The 17,682-nt window shown below is 43.9% G+C and overlaps 2 protein-coding genes across 4 annotated transcripts in view; one reads left to right on the top strand and one right to left on the bottom strand.

The window, feature by feature from the left end:
• The window catches only part of LOC140740031 (E3 ubiquitin/ISG15 ligase TRIM25-like), a 35,796-nt gene extending 28,104 nt beyond the window's left edge, over positions 1 to 7,692 (bottom strand). Inside the window, exons 1-3 of one of the 2 annotated variants that reach the window (XM_073068840.1) lie at positions 7,198 to 7,692; positions 7,008 to 7,103; positions 2,272 to 2,505 (exon numbers count right to left, since the gene is read on the bottom strand). In XM_073068840.1, the coding sequence (XP_072924941.1) occupies positions 2,272 to 2,505; positions 7,008 to 7,103; positions 7,198 to 7,686 (819 nt within the window). In that variant the 5' untranslated portion in view covers positions 7,687 to 7,692. The remainder of the gene's footprint in view (positions 1 to 2,271; positions 2,506 to 7,007; positions 7,104 to 7,197) is intronic. The other variant, XM_073068841.1, reaches the window with a different exon arrangement.
• The window catches only part of LOC140740032 (cystinosin-like), a 33,911-nt gene continuing 23,200 nt past the window's right edge, over positions 6,972 to 17,682 (top strand). The window contains exon 1 of one of the 2 annotated variants that reach the window (XM_073068844.1): positions 6,972 to 7,085. In XM_073068844.1, coding sequence (XP_072924945.1) covers positions 7,075 to 7,085 — 11 coding nt within the window. In that variant the 5' untranslated portion in view covers positions 6,972 to 7,074. Of the gene's footprint in view, positions 7,092 to 17,682 lie in introns of both variants that reach the window. The other variant, XM_073068842.1, reaches the window with a different exon arrangement.

Raw genomic sequence — 17,682 nt, 5'->3', positions numbered from 1 at the left:
AAAGGGGTGTGAGTGATACCAGTTCTCCTGAAGTCGAAGATGGTGGAGGAGCAAGACCTTATGTTCCATCTGGGTAGCCTCCAATCTGATGGCATGAACATCAATTTCTCCTTCTGGTAAAATGTTTTTCCCTCCTCCCCCCCTCTTCTTCTATTCCTCATTCTGTCCTCTAATCTCTCCTCACCTGCTTATCATCTCCCCTTTCCCTTTCTCCTATGGTCCACTCCCCTCTCCTATCAGATTCCCTCTACCCTAGCCCTTTATCTTTCCCACCCACTGCTTCACCTATCACCTTCTAGCTAGCCACCTCCCCCCTCCCCTCCTACCTTTTTATTCTGGAGTATTCCCTTTCCAATTCAGTCCTGAAGAAGGGTCTCGGTCTGAAACGTCATTCCATAGATGCTGCCTGACCTGCTGAGTTCCTCCAGCATTTTGCATGTTTTGCTTTGGATTTCTAGCATCTGCAGACTTTCTCATGTTTATGATAACCATTTCATTTGTCTTGTTGACATTATGAAAGTGGATATTTGTCTAGCAACAGGCCTCAAGCTTGGTCACCTCATCATTGTCCCCTTCCAATCAACTTCGGCTGGTCGCTCTCTCATTCCTCTGCAATTCCCTTTGCGCCACTGAAATACACCTGATTTTAGCTTCTCAGTCTCAAACTGTAGGGTGAATTCTATCATATTATGATCACTGTCTCCTATGTGCTCCATTAACATAAGGTCCCTAATCAAATCTGGTTCATTACATCTCATGCAGGCACGTTGAGTAATACAATGGAAAGGACAGGATACCTGAGCTCACTGTAGATTCGATTGTTGACAGATTTCATGGACCGTAAATTTGATTATTGATAGATTTATTTGACTAGAGATTTGATTACTGACAGATTTAATTGACTGGAGATTTGATCATTGACAGATTTAATTGACTGTAGATTTGATCATTAACAGATATAATTGACTGTAGATCTGATCATTGACAGATTTGATTGACCGTAGATTTGATTATTGCCAGATTTGATTGACTGTAGATTTGATCATTGACAGATATAATTGACTGTAGATTTGATTATTGACGGGGCTCGTGGACAGTGGAGGTATCACCAAACTAAAATTTAAATGAACCTTCTAGAATATAATCTCTATTTGACACATACGCCCTTGCTCACTAGGTGAGTTATGACCCTCTCATCTTCATTATCTATAGAGAGTTCACACTGATATGAGTCATAGGCAAAGGGACAGGACCCACTATGAAGCTCTAACTCATACATGTCGGGGATGGTGAAAGCGGCTGAGGATTGATTTCCGGCAAACCTGAGTCATGCATGATACAATTAAATCTAACAGCCACACTTACCAGCATCATTCATAGCGCAGGGTGTCTAATGCAGCTGTCTGAGGGAAAGTTAGATAATTATGCTCTGCCTAGTATTTACCTTGAGCTTTCACTCTGCTTTAGTCTACATTCCGGTCTATGATTTCTCAAGAGTCATCCTCCCACTCCCCTTTCAATAATGGTGACATGATAATATCTTAGAAAAGCAATATGTGGGAGCTGCTTGGGGAGCACTATGTTACCATGTACTAGTTATTGCATACCAGTGAAATATTGGTGGAATGGGACCTATCTAATTCATGAAAAACATTGCACAGAGACAATAAAAAAAAACCCTGGATTGCTGGGAATTGTGAAGGTTGATGAATTATGTTACTCTCCCACCCCCCACAGTACTGTTGAGATGACTAGTTGAGGTGACGAAGAGGGCGGCTTTAAATCTTAAAGCATCAGCGAGTTCTTTACATAGTAGAGGGCATCAAACTATGGTGTCATTATTATGAGAATGGAATGAAAACAGAAATTCTAAGAACCTTCAAAGTCAGTGAAATGATGTTGTGGTGCAAGTCCTGCTACAACGCTGCTCTGTTTTCTGAGCATGAGCCTTGCAAAACAATCTCAGCAAGAACAGCACTTCTAGGAATATGATAATGTATGCATCTTAAGTGAAAACAACAACTTGAGTAGATAAAACTGTGTAAAAATATCACCTGAATAAAGACATATCAACTGTAAATTATACATTACTCATAATATTATATTACTTGTATAAACATTATTATTCTTATAACTTTCCAGTATCTAAATAAGTAGCATATTAGGTATATAAACTGCACATCTGACAGCATGTTACTTGTAAAAGATGCAGGTAACCGGAATTATCAGTGCGTTATGACAAATTTAGTAAGTTCCAATGGATCCTTTTACCTGTATAAACGAAAGCTTTTCACTCTTTTGTGAGAGGTCATTAAAATTGTCCAGGCACATCTCATAGAACTTGATTTCCTTCTCCAGCTTGTGGATTTGAATGTCAATTTCTGTTATCACACGGTTCTGCTCCTTATCCAGACACAGGAAAACATCCCGCTCTTCATTATCAATGTGTTTCCTCAATTCATCATACTTCTCCTTGACTTCCCTCTTCGTTTCTGCTATCAGATTCTTAAAGAGATGTGTTAGTTTTGGTTATTCATTTGTAGATTATTGTACTGTAGGTAAATATCAAATTGGACTCAGAAATTAGTTGAAAAATTAAAATAATTATAAAACAATGCACTATTTAAAGATCATTGGCCTTTTGATGGCTTGAATTTAAATTTGAATCTTGTCTACAATGGTCAAAAACAGGTACAGTAATGTACTTGTGTTCAAACAATTTTTTTTTGTCAGGAGTTTAATCTCAGTTGATGACAATTATGTTCAGAGCTGTCATTGATGCTGGAAGTATTCCCAAGTGGATCAGAGAGCACTTCATAAAGGAACAAAAAGAACATGAAGACCAGGGATGACAGAAGAAAATATAACCTTGGCTTATCAAAGGCTGAGCTGTAAAGTGAGATGGAGGAATTAAGCTGTGTATTACTTATTTTAAGTTTATATTAAAATCTTTGTCCTCATCTTGCAATGTAATTTGCTGCTAATTATAGCTTATTTTCAAAATTAGCAAAAAGCTAATTTTTTGGTATTTATACCCTTTGTATACATGCCTATGAAAATAATAGACTTCAGACTTGAACTTAAATGAGCAAGTATTACCATGTTTGACTTAGGTAAAATTTTGGGCAAAGAGGTATTGGAACTGAAATTTCACCACACAAGATAGAAGAGGCTCTACAGGTATCTGAAGGCCAAGGTCCAATTGAGAAACCATGATCTAAGGAATCTCACCACAGAATCACAGCTTGGTATGGCAACTGCTCTGCCCAAGACAGCAAGAAGTTGCAGAGCTGTGAATGCAGTCCAGCCTATCATGCATACAAGCCTCCCCCTCCATTGTCTCCAGCTATATTCCCTGCTGCCTCAGGAAAACAGCCAAAATAATCAAGGACCCCTCCCACCCTGAACATTTTCTCTTCTCCCCTCTCCTGTCAGGTAGGAGATACAAAAACATGAAAGCACATACCACCAGACTCAAGGACAGCTTCTATCCCACAGTTATGGACCTCTCACATGCTAAAGCCTTGATCTTCCAATCTACTTTGTCCTGGCTGTTGCACCTTATTTGTTTACCTACACTGCACTTTCACTGTAGCTACGACATGAAATTCTAACTCTGGTGAATTCCCATCCACTGCCACTAAACTCACTGTACCTCTACCCCGCACCACTTGCTTCTACCTCCTACCCAAGATGTACAAACCTGATAGTCCATGTTGGCCAATTGTCTCTGTCTTCTCCTGACCCACTGAACTTGTGCCTTGATAGCTCAACTCCATTCTATTCCTCTTGGTTGAGTCCCTTCCCATCACCATCCACAACTCTTCTCATGCTCTCTATCTCCTCAATAACTTTCAACTCCCTGACACTGACCACCTCATTTTCACCATGGATATTCAGTCCCTATATACTATCTCCCATCAAGAAGGCCTTAAAGCTCTGCTTCTTTCTCAATCAAAGAACCAACCAGTTCCCCTCTACCATCACCCTCCTTTGTCAAAACTAGTCTTCACCCTCAATAATCACCTCACCCATGTTTTCCAGACTAGAGGGAGAGCCATGCCCCTTTCACTGGCTATGTAGAACAGTCCATGTTCCGAGCTTTCCCCTGGTATTGCTCCCCAACTCTGACTCCGCTACATATACTACTGTATTGGTGTTGCTTCATGCACCCTTGCTGAGCTTGTCAATTTAATAAATTTTGCCACCAACTTCCACTCTGACTTTAAATTAACTTGGTCCATTTCTGACACCTCTATCTCCTTTCTTGTTCTCAAACTGTTGACTGACATCTTTTATAAACCTACTGAATCCCATGACCATCTGGACTAAACCTTTTCCTACCCTGTTCCTGTAAAAATGCTGTTCCCTTTTCTCAGTACCTTTGTCTTTGCTGCATCTGTTCCCTGGATGAGGTTTTCCTTTCCAGGACATCAGATATGTCCTCCTTCCTCAAAGAACAGGGTTTCTCTTCCTTACCATTGACGCTGCCCTCACTGGCATCTCCTCCATTTCCTGAACATCTGCATTCACCTCATCTTCCTGCTGCCATAACAGTGATAGAGTTTCTCTTGTCCTTACGCGCCAAACACCCAACATATCATTCTCCACGACTTCCGCCATATCCAAAGGGATCCTACCACCAAACACATCTTTGCCCCTCTCCTTCTCTCTGCTTTGCACAGGGATTCTGTGTTTTCCGACACTTACCCCCGCAAGCTGCCAAAATGCTTCACCTGCTCATTCACCTCCTCCCTCACCCTCATTCAAGGCCTCAAACTCCTTCCAAGTGAGGCAACACTTCACCTGCGAACCTGCTGTGGTCATCTATTGTGTCCAGTGCTCCCGATGTGGCCTCTCCGTCCTGTACATTAGCGAGACCTGTAGTAAATTGGGGGACTGCTTTGTTGAGCACCTCTGCTCCATCCAAAAAAAGTGGAATTTCCCAGTGGCCAAACATTTTACTTGATTCTCATTCCAACATGTCGGTTCATGGTCCCCTCGTGCCATGACGAGGCCACCCTCAGGGTGGAGGTGCAACCCTTACCCTTATATTTCATCTGGGTAGCCTCCAACCTGATTGCATAAATATCGATTTCTCCTTCTGGTAAAATAAATCCCCTCCCCCTCTTCTTCTATTCCCCACTCTGGTCTCTTACTTCTCACCTGCCTATCACCTCTCCCTTGTGCTCCTCCTCCTCCTCCTTTTTCTCCTCTCGTATCAAATTTCTTCTTCTCCAGCCCTTAACCTTTCCTGCCCACTGGCTTCACCTATCACCTTCTACCTAGTACTCCTTCCCCTCCCCCCACTTTTTAATTCTGGGATCTTCCCCCTTTCTTTCTAGCCTTGAAAAAGGGTCTCGGCCCAAAACATCAACTGTATGTTCATTTCCATGGATGTTGCCTGACCTGCTGAGTTCATCCAGTATGTGTTACTCTATATTTTGCATTCTGTTTTGAGTTGTACTACCTTAATGAGCTTATGTATGAAATGATCTGTCTGGATAGCACTCAAAGAGAAACTTTTCTCCTCATCTCAGAACACATGACAATACTAATCCAATACTCCAAAAGAGTACAGGAAATCCAGGCGGGTGGCTCACAGCATGACAGGTGTGAATTCTTCAGCAATGGTGAGATCATCTGTGGCCCAAACACCCTTCACCCACTGAGAACCAAGTGATCTTTTCAGGGATGAAGAAGCAGCCAAGACCCACTGGAAGAAAGACTTCAAGAACCTCCTCAGCTGCTACATTCTTCAGAGAGAGTGCCTTTGACTCTATTCCACAAAAATATAAGTAGCTATCCAATGTGGTGTCACGTCTGACCAACAAAGTTGAACAAACCATCCACCAGCTGAAAAACGATGGGCCTGGGGTATCCCTGTTGATACATGACAGTGAGGAACCTCAGTCACAAATTCACAACTGAGAAGTGGAAACCATGCCAGTGGCTCAGAAACACCATCACTGCCACCAACATGGTCAATGTTCTAATCATGTTGCCTACACTTAGTTTGAAATGATTAATACTATATAAATCATCATACACTGTGTCCACTTTAATTAGCTACACCTGTACACCTGCTTATTAATGCAGATGTCTAAACAGCAAATCACGCAGCAGGAACTCAATGCATAAAAGCATGCAGACGTGGTCAAGAGGTTCAGAGCAAACATCAGCATTCGGGGCTCCTGGATGGCCTCTGTCACATTGACAAACCAAGTATAGATGAGGCAACCATTTTGCTGAGGACCTGCAGTAAGTTCTGTACTCAATGGCCATCCTAACATCTCAGTTGTAAGTCATTTCAACTCCTCTTCCCATTACCACAATGACCTCTATGTCCTCAACCTCCTCCTTGGCCAAATGTAAATAAGAGGTACAGCACCACACATTCTGTCTGGGCAATCTACAACCCAATGATATGAGCATTGGATTTTCCAGTTTCAGGTAACCCACACTTTCCGTTTTCCTTTCTCCTTCTTGCACCTAATCTTGTCCCCCTCACTCATCATGTTCCATTTGCTTGTCACCTACACACTATACCTATGGTGCTTCCTAACCCCTTCCTCAAATGATATCATCTGCCCACCACCCATCCCTTTTCTGCTCTCACTTATTATCTTCCTGGGCATCACCACCTTTGGGGGCTTTAAATGTGACTCACTGAAAGGATTCCCTGATATCAACCAACTCCCCTACAGCCCCTGTCCCTAACTATCCCAGGTCTACCCACATGAATCCTGACCACACAAAGTCTGCTCCCACCCCTGACCCACACTAAACCTCACCCTGCTTCTAACCCACGTGAAGCCTTACTCTGCCCTATATGAAGCCTTCGCCTAGGTTTAACCCACACAGAAGTTCACCCTGTCCCTGACCAACAGGAAATCTGTCCCTTAGGAAGCCTCCTCCTATCCCTGACTCACACGAAGCCACCCCTCTCCTACCCCACCTAGTGGGTGGAGCCGGCCGACTGTGCCCACGGGGTCCCGGGAACCTACCTGAGTGTTTACCTTCTGGGTGTGAAGTTCGCTGAGGGCGGCCTGCACGGACGCGGTGTTCCGCTCGATGGTCTTCAGGTGCCGGTACAGCTGAGCCTGGAAAGGAGATGGGGTGGGGTGGAAGCGGGTTAACCGGGGTGTCGGGAACGCGAGTGGGGGTCGCGGCAGCGGGACGGGGGCGCGCACCTACCCTCAGCTCCCTCTCCCCCTCGCTGATGCTGCCGCAGCGGTGTCCGCGGTGGCGGCCGATGAGCGTGCAGAGGGTGCAGACACACACCCGGTCGTCCTTGCAGTAGACGTCGAGCACCTTCTCGTGCTCGGCGCACTTCCAGGCGGACAGGTCGGCGGCCGTGTCCACCAGCGGGTGGTTGCGGAAAACGCCGCTGCCCGTGTGCAGCTTGAGGTGCAGCGAGCACATGGACGCCTCGCACTTGAGGCAGGTTTTGACGGCGGCCTGCTGCGCCCGGCTGCAGTAGCTGCAGGGCACCGGCACCGGCCCCGGCCCCGGCCCCGGCTCCCGCGGGCCGCACTCGGGGCAGCGCTCGGCCGCCGCCTCGGCCAGGCACGAACGGCAGAAGCGGTGCTCGCAGCCCAGCACCACTGGGTCGCTGTATATCTGCAGGCAGATGGGGCAGGTCGGCTCGTCGCCCGACCGTGGCTGCGATGCCGCAGTTGCCATGGCTGAGGCAACATTGGAGGGGGAGGGGGGGGCGGGGGGCGGGCGCTGCGGCGCGCGAGAGGCGGGGTCCCGTCTCGCTCGCTCCAGCCCCCCAGCGCGGTAACCCCGCACCGGCCCGGCTTCAGAGAGGCAACAAGCTGTCACAAGAACTCAGCGGGTCGCGCAGCATCTGTGTGTGTGGGGGGTGGTGGAGGAATTTTCAACGTTTCAGGCAGCCCCCTACGAGTGTTTCTCCCCTCAGCTCGATGTGCTGACTTCCTCCAGCAGATTGTTGGATGCTCCAGATTCCGGTATCTGTAGTCACTTTTGTCCCTGTCAGCCCCACAACCTCAGGTGGAACATTCAGCCAAACATCTCCAAGCTGCCTCTTCCCATTCTAGTCACCGGAATCTTGTTTAAGCATTCCAGTCTAGGCTAATACCTAGCATAAGAGGGTTGGCCTATCGCACATGATAATCTTTTAAAAACATATCAGATCCTTGGGGGGGGGGGGGCAATACGGATACCTAGATGGTAAATGTTAAGATCCAGAAGAGCCTTGACTAAAGGGACGGTTAGTGGACAGACACTAAAAACTAAGGTGTGTGGAAATTTCTTGCAGCAGGTGGTGAATCTCTGGAATTCTCTGCCATGGTAGGTTGTAGCGGTTGGTTCATTGGCAGTATGTAAGCGGAACGAAGATAACATTCAAAAGATCAGGGAATTGACAGCTCTGGGGAAGTGGCACAGGAGGAGTGGAGTGTTGAGACAGGACAGCCTTTATCACATTGAATGGTGAGCAGAGTGTTCCATTCTGTCTCCTACACTGACTCCATATCCTGCGTGTGTACAGTCGGCCTCCTTATTCGCGAATTCAACCAACCGCGAATCGGGAAAACCCGGAAGTGCTCTTCCAGCTCTTGTTGTTCGAGCACGTACAGACTTTATTTTCTTGTCATTATTCCATAAACAATTCAGTATAACAACCATTTTACATAGCATTTACATTATATTAGGTATTATAAGTAATCTAGAGATGATTTAAAGTATACGGGAGGATGTGCGTGGGTTATCGTGGATCGGGATCGAAAAAAATCGGAAGTTCTCTTACTTAGTAAGTCGGAACAGGTACATCCGGTATTATTTAGCGTCGGTCAAACGTTTGTCATAGTATATATTTTACCTTTCTATGCATATGAAACACTAGAACGTATGTTTCAGCGCCGGGCTCAGGAATTTCTTCCCGAGTTCGATCCAGTGACAGACCACTATCGGGTGCGCTCTCCACCGTGCCGAGTGATGTGAGGATCAAAACCCCAAAACCCAATAATTAAACCATTGCGTTGCTTAGTAATAATTGTAGCTTTCATCGGGGCACAGCCTTTCTCACTTTATCCATTAAAATTGTTCCGATAGTTGACCGACTGTAGCCTAACGCTTTTCCAATGACCGATGACGTTTCACCTCTTTTCGATCGCTTTTTTATTTTCAATCGCGATTATTTTCGTGAACAGAAACACTGCGGATTCAGTTCTCTGCCGCTGTTTCCTAATGTCCACCGCACTGAACCTGGTTAAATAAGGTCTGGGGTTCCGCTGGGTCTTAAGATCCACCACATTGAGACAGGTTGAATAAGGTCTGGGGTTCCGCTGGGTCCTGAGATCCACCACATTGAGACAGGTTGAATAAGGGACTTGAGCATCCGCGAATTTTGGTATCCACGAGGGGTCCCGGAACCAATTCCTCGAGGATAAGGAGGGCTGGCTGTATACCATCAAAACCCCAGTGCTTCTTTCCATCCACTTCCCAGTGAAGACGTTCCTCTTCACCTCTGGAAGCTAGCACGTTGAAAATCAAAGAAACTGCAGATGCCAGAAATCTGAAATTAAGGTAAGCACTGGAAATAGACAGCAGGTCAGGCAGTGCCCATGGACAGAGAAAATCAGTTTACAAAATGGACCCTTGGTGGGTGTATGTTGTACTGAACGCAAACTTCAAAGACAAAAGATTCTGGAATCTGAAACGTAAAACTAGGTTGAACAGTATCTGTGAAAACAGGAATGACCAATGTTTTGGTACCCACTAAGTTTCTCCAGCAGTTTCTTTGCTCCTAATCAAGCTTCACTTCTAAGGAGGGAGTTGTATCTCAGCCAATCTTTCCAGCGTTGCATCCTCTGCATTGCACAACATCTTCAGTGCTGTGCTGATGGCATCTTCTGCCCCAACGCTATTACACCCAGGTCCATAAGGAGGGGCTGCCTCAGCACATAACTTCCAGATCAAAGTGTTAGAAAGATGCTGCTGCTGTGGCTTGCTGACACACTAATCGTGATTCCAGTCCACTTGAGGGAAGTATTCCAGCGGGCCAGGTGGTAATCTCCCCCCTTTGCAATAGAGGAATTGGAATTAGACTTTCATGTAGCAAATACAGTGAAAACCTTGTCTTATACACTGCTCCTAAAGATCAGTTCATGAACAGCCTGAAGACCTATATTGCTGCATCTGGAGACAATCTGCCCTGTTCACATAACCTTCTGAAAAAGCAATAGCACACCAACATCAACTGCTTTATCATTTTCTAGGCAGCAGAATTATTTAAAAAAAGTAAATCAAACCTTTAATGTTCATTTTCTCAGAGTGAAGTTTATGACCACTGACGTATGTTGTGAAATTTGTTTTGCAATAGTAGTACAGTGCAAGGCATAAAAATTATGATGTTACAAAATAATTAAATAATGCAAAGGTGGAATAGTGAAGTAGGGTTCATGGGTTCAGGGACCATTCAGAAATCTGATGGCAGAAGGGAAGAAGCTATTCCTAAAATGCTGAGTGTGAGTCTTCTGGCTCCTGTACCTCCTATCTGATGGTAGTATTGAGGAGAGGGCATGTCCCAGATGGTGAGGGTCCTCAATAGTGGATATCACCATCTTGAGATACCACCTCTCGTCTTTTATGATGGGGAGGATTACACAGAACGTGGAACAGTGGAGCACGGGAACAGGGTCTTCAGTCCACAACGTTCTGCTGAACCAATTAAGTTAGTAATCAAATGGCCAACTAAACTAATCCCTTCTGCCTACACACTGTCCACATCTGTCCATTTACCTTACATTCATGTGCTTATCTAAATATCCCTTAAAAATCCCCAATGTATCTGCTTCTGCCACCACCCCGGGCAGTGCATTCCAGGCCCCCACCATTCCCTGTGTAAAAAAATAACACTTGCCCTTCACATCCTCTTAGAATTTTCACGATCTCACCTTAAATTCATGCCCTCTAGTATTAGCTATTTCAACTCTGGGAAAATGATACTGTCTGTCTACTCCACCTATGCCTCTCATAATCTTATAAACCTCTTAGAACTCCCCTCAGCCTCTACCGCTCCAAATAAAACAATCCAAGTTTGTCCAGCCTCTCATTATAACACATGCACTCTGTGGCAAACCTCTTCTGCACCCTCTTCAAAGCCTTGACATCCTTCCTATGATGGGGTGAGCAGAATTGTAAGCAATATGCCAGATGCATCCTGATTGAAGTTTTATAAAGCTGCAACATACAGTAACTTCCTGACTTTTGAACTCAATGTCTCAATTAAATAAAGGCAAGCATGCCATATGTCTTCTTAACTGCCCTATCAACCTGTATGGCCCCTTTCAGGGAGCTGTGAACTTGTCTCCCAAGATCCCTATGCTCATCAAGTCCCATAACAGTGTACTGTCTCTTCACTTTTGACATGCCAAGGTCCAATACTTCACATTTGGCTGGGTGAAGCTCCATCTGCCACTTCACCACCCATATCTGCAACTAATCTATGCTATCCACAACACCAACAATCATCTTCAAACTTACTAACCCACCCATCTGCATTTTCATCCAGGTTGTTTATATACATTACAAGCAGCAGAGGTCCCAGTTCAGATCCCTGTGAGAACACCACTAATCACAGACCTTCAGCTAGAATAAGTCCCTTTGATCACTACTCTCTGTCTACTATGGGCAAGCCAGTTATGAATCCAAATGGGCAATTCGTCATTGATCCCATGCATCTTAATCTTCTGGATGAGCCTCCTGTGAGGGACCTTGTCAAATGCCTTACGTAGACAACATCCACATCATTACCTTCATCAATCACCTGTGTAACCTCATCAAAAAACTCAATCAAGTTAATAAGGCTGACTTGCCCCAGACAAAGCCATGCTGGCTCTCCCTTTTTAATCCATAAATCCTAACTCTAAGAATTCTCTCCAGTATCTTCTCTACCACTGACATGAGACTCACCAGTCTATAGTTATCAGGATTATCCCTGGTTCCCTTCTTGAATAATGGAACATTAGCTACTGGCAGTCTTCAGGGACACTGCCTTTGGTAAAAGAGGACTCAGAGACTGGTCAAGGCCCTAGCAATCCCTTCACTTCTCTCAATAACCTGGGGCATATCCCATTAGTCCCTGGGGACTTATCCACCCTAATGCTCTTTAAGAGACCCAGTGCTACGTCCTCTACCACTAAATGACATAGCATATTAGTGTGCTCAACACTGATTACCCTATCCTCCATGTCCTTTTCCTTAATGCAAAGTACTGATGTAGGGTCCTCACCCACATTGTCTGCATCCAAGCATATGTTCATTCCTTTTTTCTTGACCAGTCATACCCTCTCCCTAGTCATCCTCTTGCTGTTGATGTACTGTATGTATAGAATGCCTTGGGATTTTCTTTAATCCTACTGGCCAAGGACTTTTTATGGCCCTTCCTGGCTTTCCCAATTCCCTTCTTGTTCTTTTCTGGCTTCTTTATATTCCTCAAGGTCTCTGTTTGATTCTAGTGTTCTAAGTTTTACATACTTTTTCTTTATCTTCTTGACTAAATCAGCCTTGTTCTCCCTTGTCCTTTCTCATTGGTACATACCTGCTCTGTACTCAGTGCAGTTGGTCTTTAAACACTCTCACATGTCAGATGTGGACTTGCCGAAAAACAGCTGATCACAATGAACTCTCCCTAGTTCTTGCCTGATGCTCCCCTAATTTGCTCATATTTAATACTCAACCACAAGGTCCATAATTATCCTTAACTATCTTAAAAACTTGTGATCACTGTTCCCTAACTGCTCACCCACTGAAAGGTAGGTCACCAGGCCAGGCTCATTACCCAACACCAGGTCTAGTACAGGCCTTTGTCTTGTTGGACTATCTACATATTAAGTTAAGAAACTCTCCTGGATGCACCTAACAAATTCTGCCCCATCTAAACGTCTTGTATCAAGAAGATTCCGGTTTATATTAGAGAAGTTTAACGCCCCATGACAATAACCCTATTGTTGTGGCTGTGGTGGAACCTCTAGAGCTCTATGTTTGTCTTATGAGTTTTTAAAATTTATGAAAGAGAAAAGAAGAGATTAATTTTAATTTTAAGAAAGGTAAGCTAAGCTTAACTACCTTTTTTTTCCAAGAAAGGTTGGCTAAAAGTTCATTCTCTACTCAAGAGCATTGACAATTGTTTTTGGATTATTATATCTACAACTTACTGATCCCGCTCACGTACCATGAGCTGTAAATTTACTAAGTTTTATGCAGGGGTTCCCTGAGACCTGAAAATTATTTCAAGGGTTCCTCCAGAGCAAAAAGGTTGAGAACGGCTGCTCTAGAGCCTCTTTCGATCCTGTGTGTTTGAGCATCCACAACAGGCAATGATGTAACTAGTCAGAATGCTCTTTACCATACACTGTAGACACTTTCAGGTCTTTGGTGACAGACCAACTGTCCTCATATTTGATACCAAATGCCTGGAATGGTGGAGGCTGAGGAAGGACCTGATAGAAGTTTATGAAGAAGGAGAGGGAGAAGAGTGAGAGAGAGAGAAGACAGCTGGCAGTTTTCCCATGATTTAAATAGAGGGCATACATTTAAGGGGAGAAGGGGTGAGTTCAAAGGAGATATGTGGGCAAGTTTTTGTTTCCACAGAGATTGAAGAGTGTCTGGAATGAACTGCCTGGGGTGGTAGTGGATGCAAATATGATAGAAGAATGTAAGGCTCATAGATAGACACATGAGAATGGACAGATATGGATATTATGTATGCAGAATGAATTAGTTTAGTTAGGTATTTAATTATTAGTTTAACTAGTTTCATAAAAACCGAGGGCTGAATGGGCTGTTCTTGGACTTTTCTATTTGCTTAGTGCAGTGTGGCCAGAGTAGAGGAGTAGGCTGACAACTGTATTTTGGGGACCATCTGATCAGGAAGGTCAGTACTGAATTCCCAACTTCAAAAGGGTTAACAAAGAGAAGGGAAAGTGCAAAATGGGCCCTGATGGGACAAAGTGTTTTTATGCTCAAGGACAGGAAGGTGCAAAACTTTTGGAGGAATTAAGTTGAGCATTGTTTTTATTAGTTTAGTAATACCTAGGAATATTTTGCAAGTAATGTACATTTGCAAAATAATTAATGGGTTAAGTAATCACTGGGAGTTATAGCTGACGATGAGAACTGGTACAGCTATGGCACCAACACACTCCTGAACCAGCTGTCTGAAATCATCCACCTTTGAATTCCTCACTTCTAAGGACCATGAAGATTCCCTCTGCCCCTTTTCCACTGCCAACAGGAGCTGTTGTCTCTGACATGTATCCTTGCTCTGTTCATGTAGTGGTCTTCACTGACCTTCCACAGACACGTCCACCATGGACAAGAGTATCACCCTACCACTTCACTGCAGAGAATCCAGTAGCCTCCCCCGGGCTTGAAAAATGTTATTGTCATTTTTACCTTGAAAAAGGTATACTCATAAATGTTCCCAAGTTGCACTGCAGTTTCATACATCGGATGATCACCTTTCCACTGGGATCTCAGAAGGAGATTGATACAAATGTCCCGTAAGAAACCTCACACACCGGTTGTTTTGTGGATTTTGCAATCTTTAACCTCTGGGCTATGCCTTCTTCCTGTATAGTTGCTTAATGTTTTCTCAGTGATCTCGTTGGCCCTCAGGAACTTATGCAGAGGGAAGTGCCCCTGCAGATCAGACATCTTTATTTCCCTCTTTTGTTGCTGCCTAACCTGCTGAATCCCTCCAGCATATTTCTGCGTATTACTCAAGGTCTCTAGCATTGGCAGAATTTCATGTGTCACCACTGTATCTGTCCGGTTCACCCTCTGCCCCTTTCCCTCACACTTGCTCAGCTGCAATGTCCCAAACCTGGAGCCAATGCAGTGTGCGTAGATTCTCAACACCCTGTTGAAGTCAAACATTCCCTATTAAATGCAATGAAAATTAAACCAACAATAGTGTTTGGTGCAACAGTGTTACACCATGTGTAAATGCTTTTTACTAGCATATACATCCAACATGTGCCTAATACATCATCAGGGATGGGAAGAGGAATTTCACGGCTTCGATGTTCCCAATTTTATCTCGTTAATGGCCTGCGTGAAATTGTGTAGAAACACCACTGCTCCCCAAGTTCACCACCAAGTCATATATCTCCATGGGCTTCATGATATGAGGTCCGACCCAGAGAAACCAACAGCAGCCAGGGGCTTACCCCACGCACATTACCTGCCGGTAATATAATACTATGTGATCAACATTGCAATCAAGCAAGCATACTCCCTGGGCTCCTACGGATCTCACTGTATCTGGAAACAACTAGTTACCTCCCGGCCTGGCTGTGGGGTCCACGAATCGTCCGTCGCTGACACAGGTGGGCAGGAAATGAGCGCCCACCCTGGTCACTGCTCTCGATGCCATGGTAGCCGTCCATCGACCCAAGCATCCCATTGGGCTCACTCCCCCTCCAGCCCCTGCCCCCAGGAAATGTTTTTGAGTATAAAACCTGGGACACTGGTCAAACTTTTATTTCTAGGGGGCTCATAGAAGAAGGGGTGGGAATTGCAATTTTCCGACTAAGGCTCTGTAATTATTTCTTGCTTGGAGCCAGTTCATTGGTGCATCTTTCTTTTTAAATCTTTTTATTAATTTTAAACAAGCATAATAAGAAAAAACATCAAGTACAAAGAGCTTGAGAGTACATAATTAATAGGTTAGAATACAGATACAAACAGTTGATAATCCACATATAATAACCTCCCAAACTCATAGTAGGTTACAGAAGATGAAAAAATAAGACCCCCCCCCAAAACAATGAGGCAACTAACCTAACCGACACGGGCCAATGCATTATATCAAGTATACACAGTAGTGTCAATAACTCCGCACCTCCATCCAAATAATTAAAGATGATAATAAGGTTTAGGTATTGGTGCACCTTATGGCACTTTTCCATATTTTTAATTTTCTGGAAAGCTTTGAATTTTGTGGATCTTTGGTATCAGTGGTACACCCTTCCCTGCACATGGGTGTGTGTTTGTGTGGTCTTTGCTGTCCTTCACTGAATTGTTTCCTCTTTTCCACTTTCTAAATCTGAGCTGCTTTGTTCCTCCTGATCTGACCTGCAGCTGGTAAAAAGATGCAGATAATTTTTTAAAAGTAACCTTTTTCTCCAAGGGTTGGAGTATAATATGTGGATGTTTTTTGCTTAAATAAAGCTGTACTGAACCCCATTTGGCATTCTGGTTCTATGCATAACTTTGAGATGTCCTCCCATTGGAGGGAGTGCATGTACAATTGCATCAAATATATTGCTTTGTGAAACATGGGATCTAATTAAGGGGTTGATTGGGTAATTAGAACTTGGAGGCATGATATTGATTGTTGCTAAGATGTTGTGAACCACTCCTTACCGGAGGAAAAACCTGAACAGTTCATCCATGTGGTGAATTAACAATTTTGGTTTCAGTTTTAATCTGAAGTAACACTTAATGCATTGAGCTACAGGACCAAATTGAACTGCTGTTGAAATATGAACTGCTGAGTGTTATTACATGCTACGGACTTAAATTGTGGGTGCTAAGGTAGTGTAGTGGTTAGTGTGACTTTATTTAATCTCGGGACATTGGTTCAATTCTGATGATATCAATAACTCGACAATGACTTTGACACTTCTGACAATTGTTCCCTTGGGATTATTTTCCTCTTCAGTATCAGAGACAATTGCCCATTGAACTATTGTTGATTTGGTGCTCAGTGCAACAAATGGGATCCTGTGTTCAACACTTAATTGGGTATAAGAGCTTGAAGCTATTAACAAAGATGTGTTAGAGCTAGTAAAACCAGAAGCAAAAGAGATTATATTGACTAGTGTCATTTGAACTAAATAGTGGCTGGTAAAACTTGCAAAGAACATGAGTAGGCTGCTTCATCATTTGGTAGGTTGTTGGTTAATTGGCTTGTGATCCCTACACCATATTCTCATCTAAGGGAATCTTTTGCTCTCTTGATTTTATATTTATTTTAAAACCCACTCTCTGTTTCTATCATCCTTTGAGAGTTCCAAAGACTCTAATCTTCCCCATTACTCTATCAAAACCTCAGGATCTTATTTCAATCAAGTGGCCCTGTGATTTCTGGAGATTAGAAACACTACTTGCCTGCAATCTGAGGGAGTGGTTCTGGCCCAATAGTTTCAACCCTGTCCTTTTGTCAAGCATGGGCTGCTTACAGATAAATCTATTGTTGTCCATTGTTGGCTTGAGATTTGGAAATTGCTACATCAACTTTGAATATCTAGGACAAGATCTTTGTTTAGCCAGTGCTACTGAACATCTACAAATCTCAAGTTGAATGTGTAGCGGTAATATCTTCTAGATGGGGTGGGATGACTCTGGTTTATAAAAATGAAACCAAGTCTTTGGGGGGGGGGGGGAGGAATTAAAACTGGATGTGGAGTACAAATTACAATGGGCATGTAAAAAGGGGTAATGTTGTAATAGTTATGGGGAATTTCAATATGCAGGTAGATTGGGGGAAAAATCAGGTTGGTGCTGGATTCCAACAGAAGGAATTTATAGAATGCCTATGACATGGCTTTTTAGAGCAACTTGTGGTTGAACCCAGTAATGGTGGCATCTGTTAGTCTCACAACACTATGGATCTGTGCCTGGAAAGTCCACTGGAGTGTCCTC

Source organism: Hemitrygon akajei, chromosome 16 (genome assembly GCF_048418815.1).
Source record: "Hemitrygon akajei chromosome 16, sHemAka1.3, whole genome shotgun sequence".
NCBI classification, from domain to species: domain Eukaryota; kingdom Metazoa; phylum Chordata; class Chondrichthyes; order Myliobatiformes; family Dasyatidae; genus Hemitrygon; species Hemitrygon akajei.
This window is presented reverse-complemented; position numbering and strand designations above follow the sequence as displayed.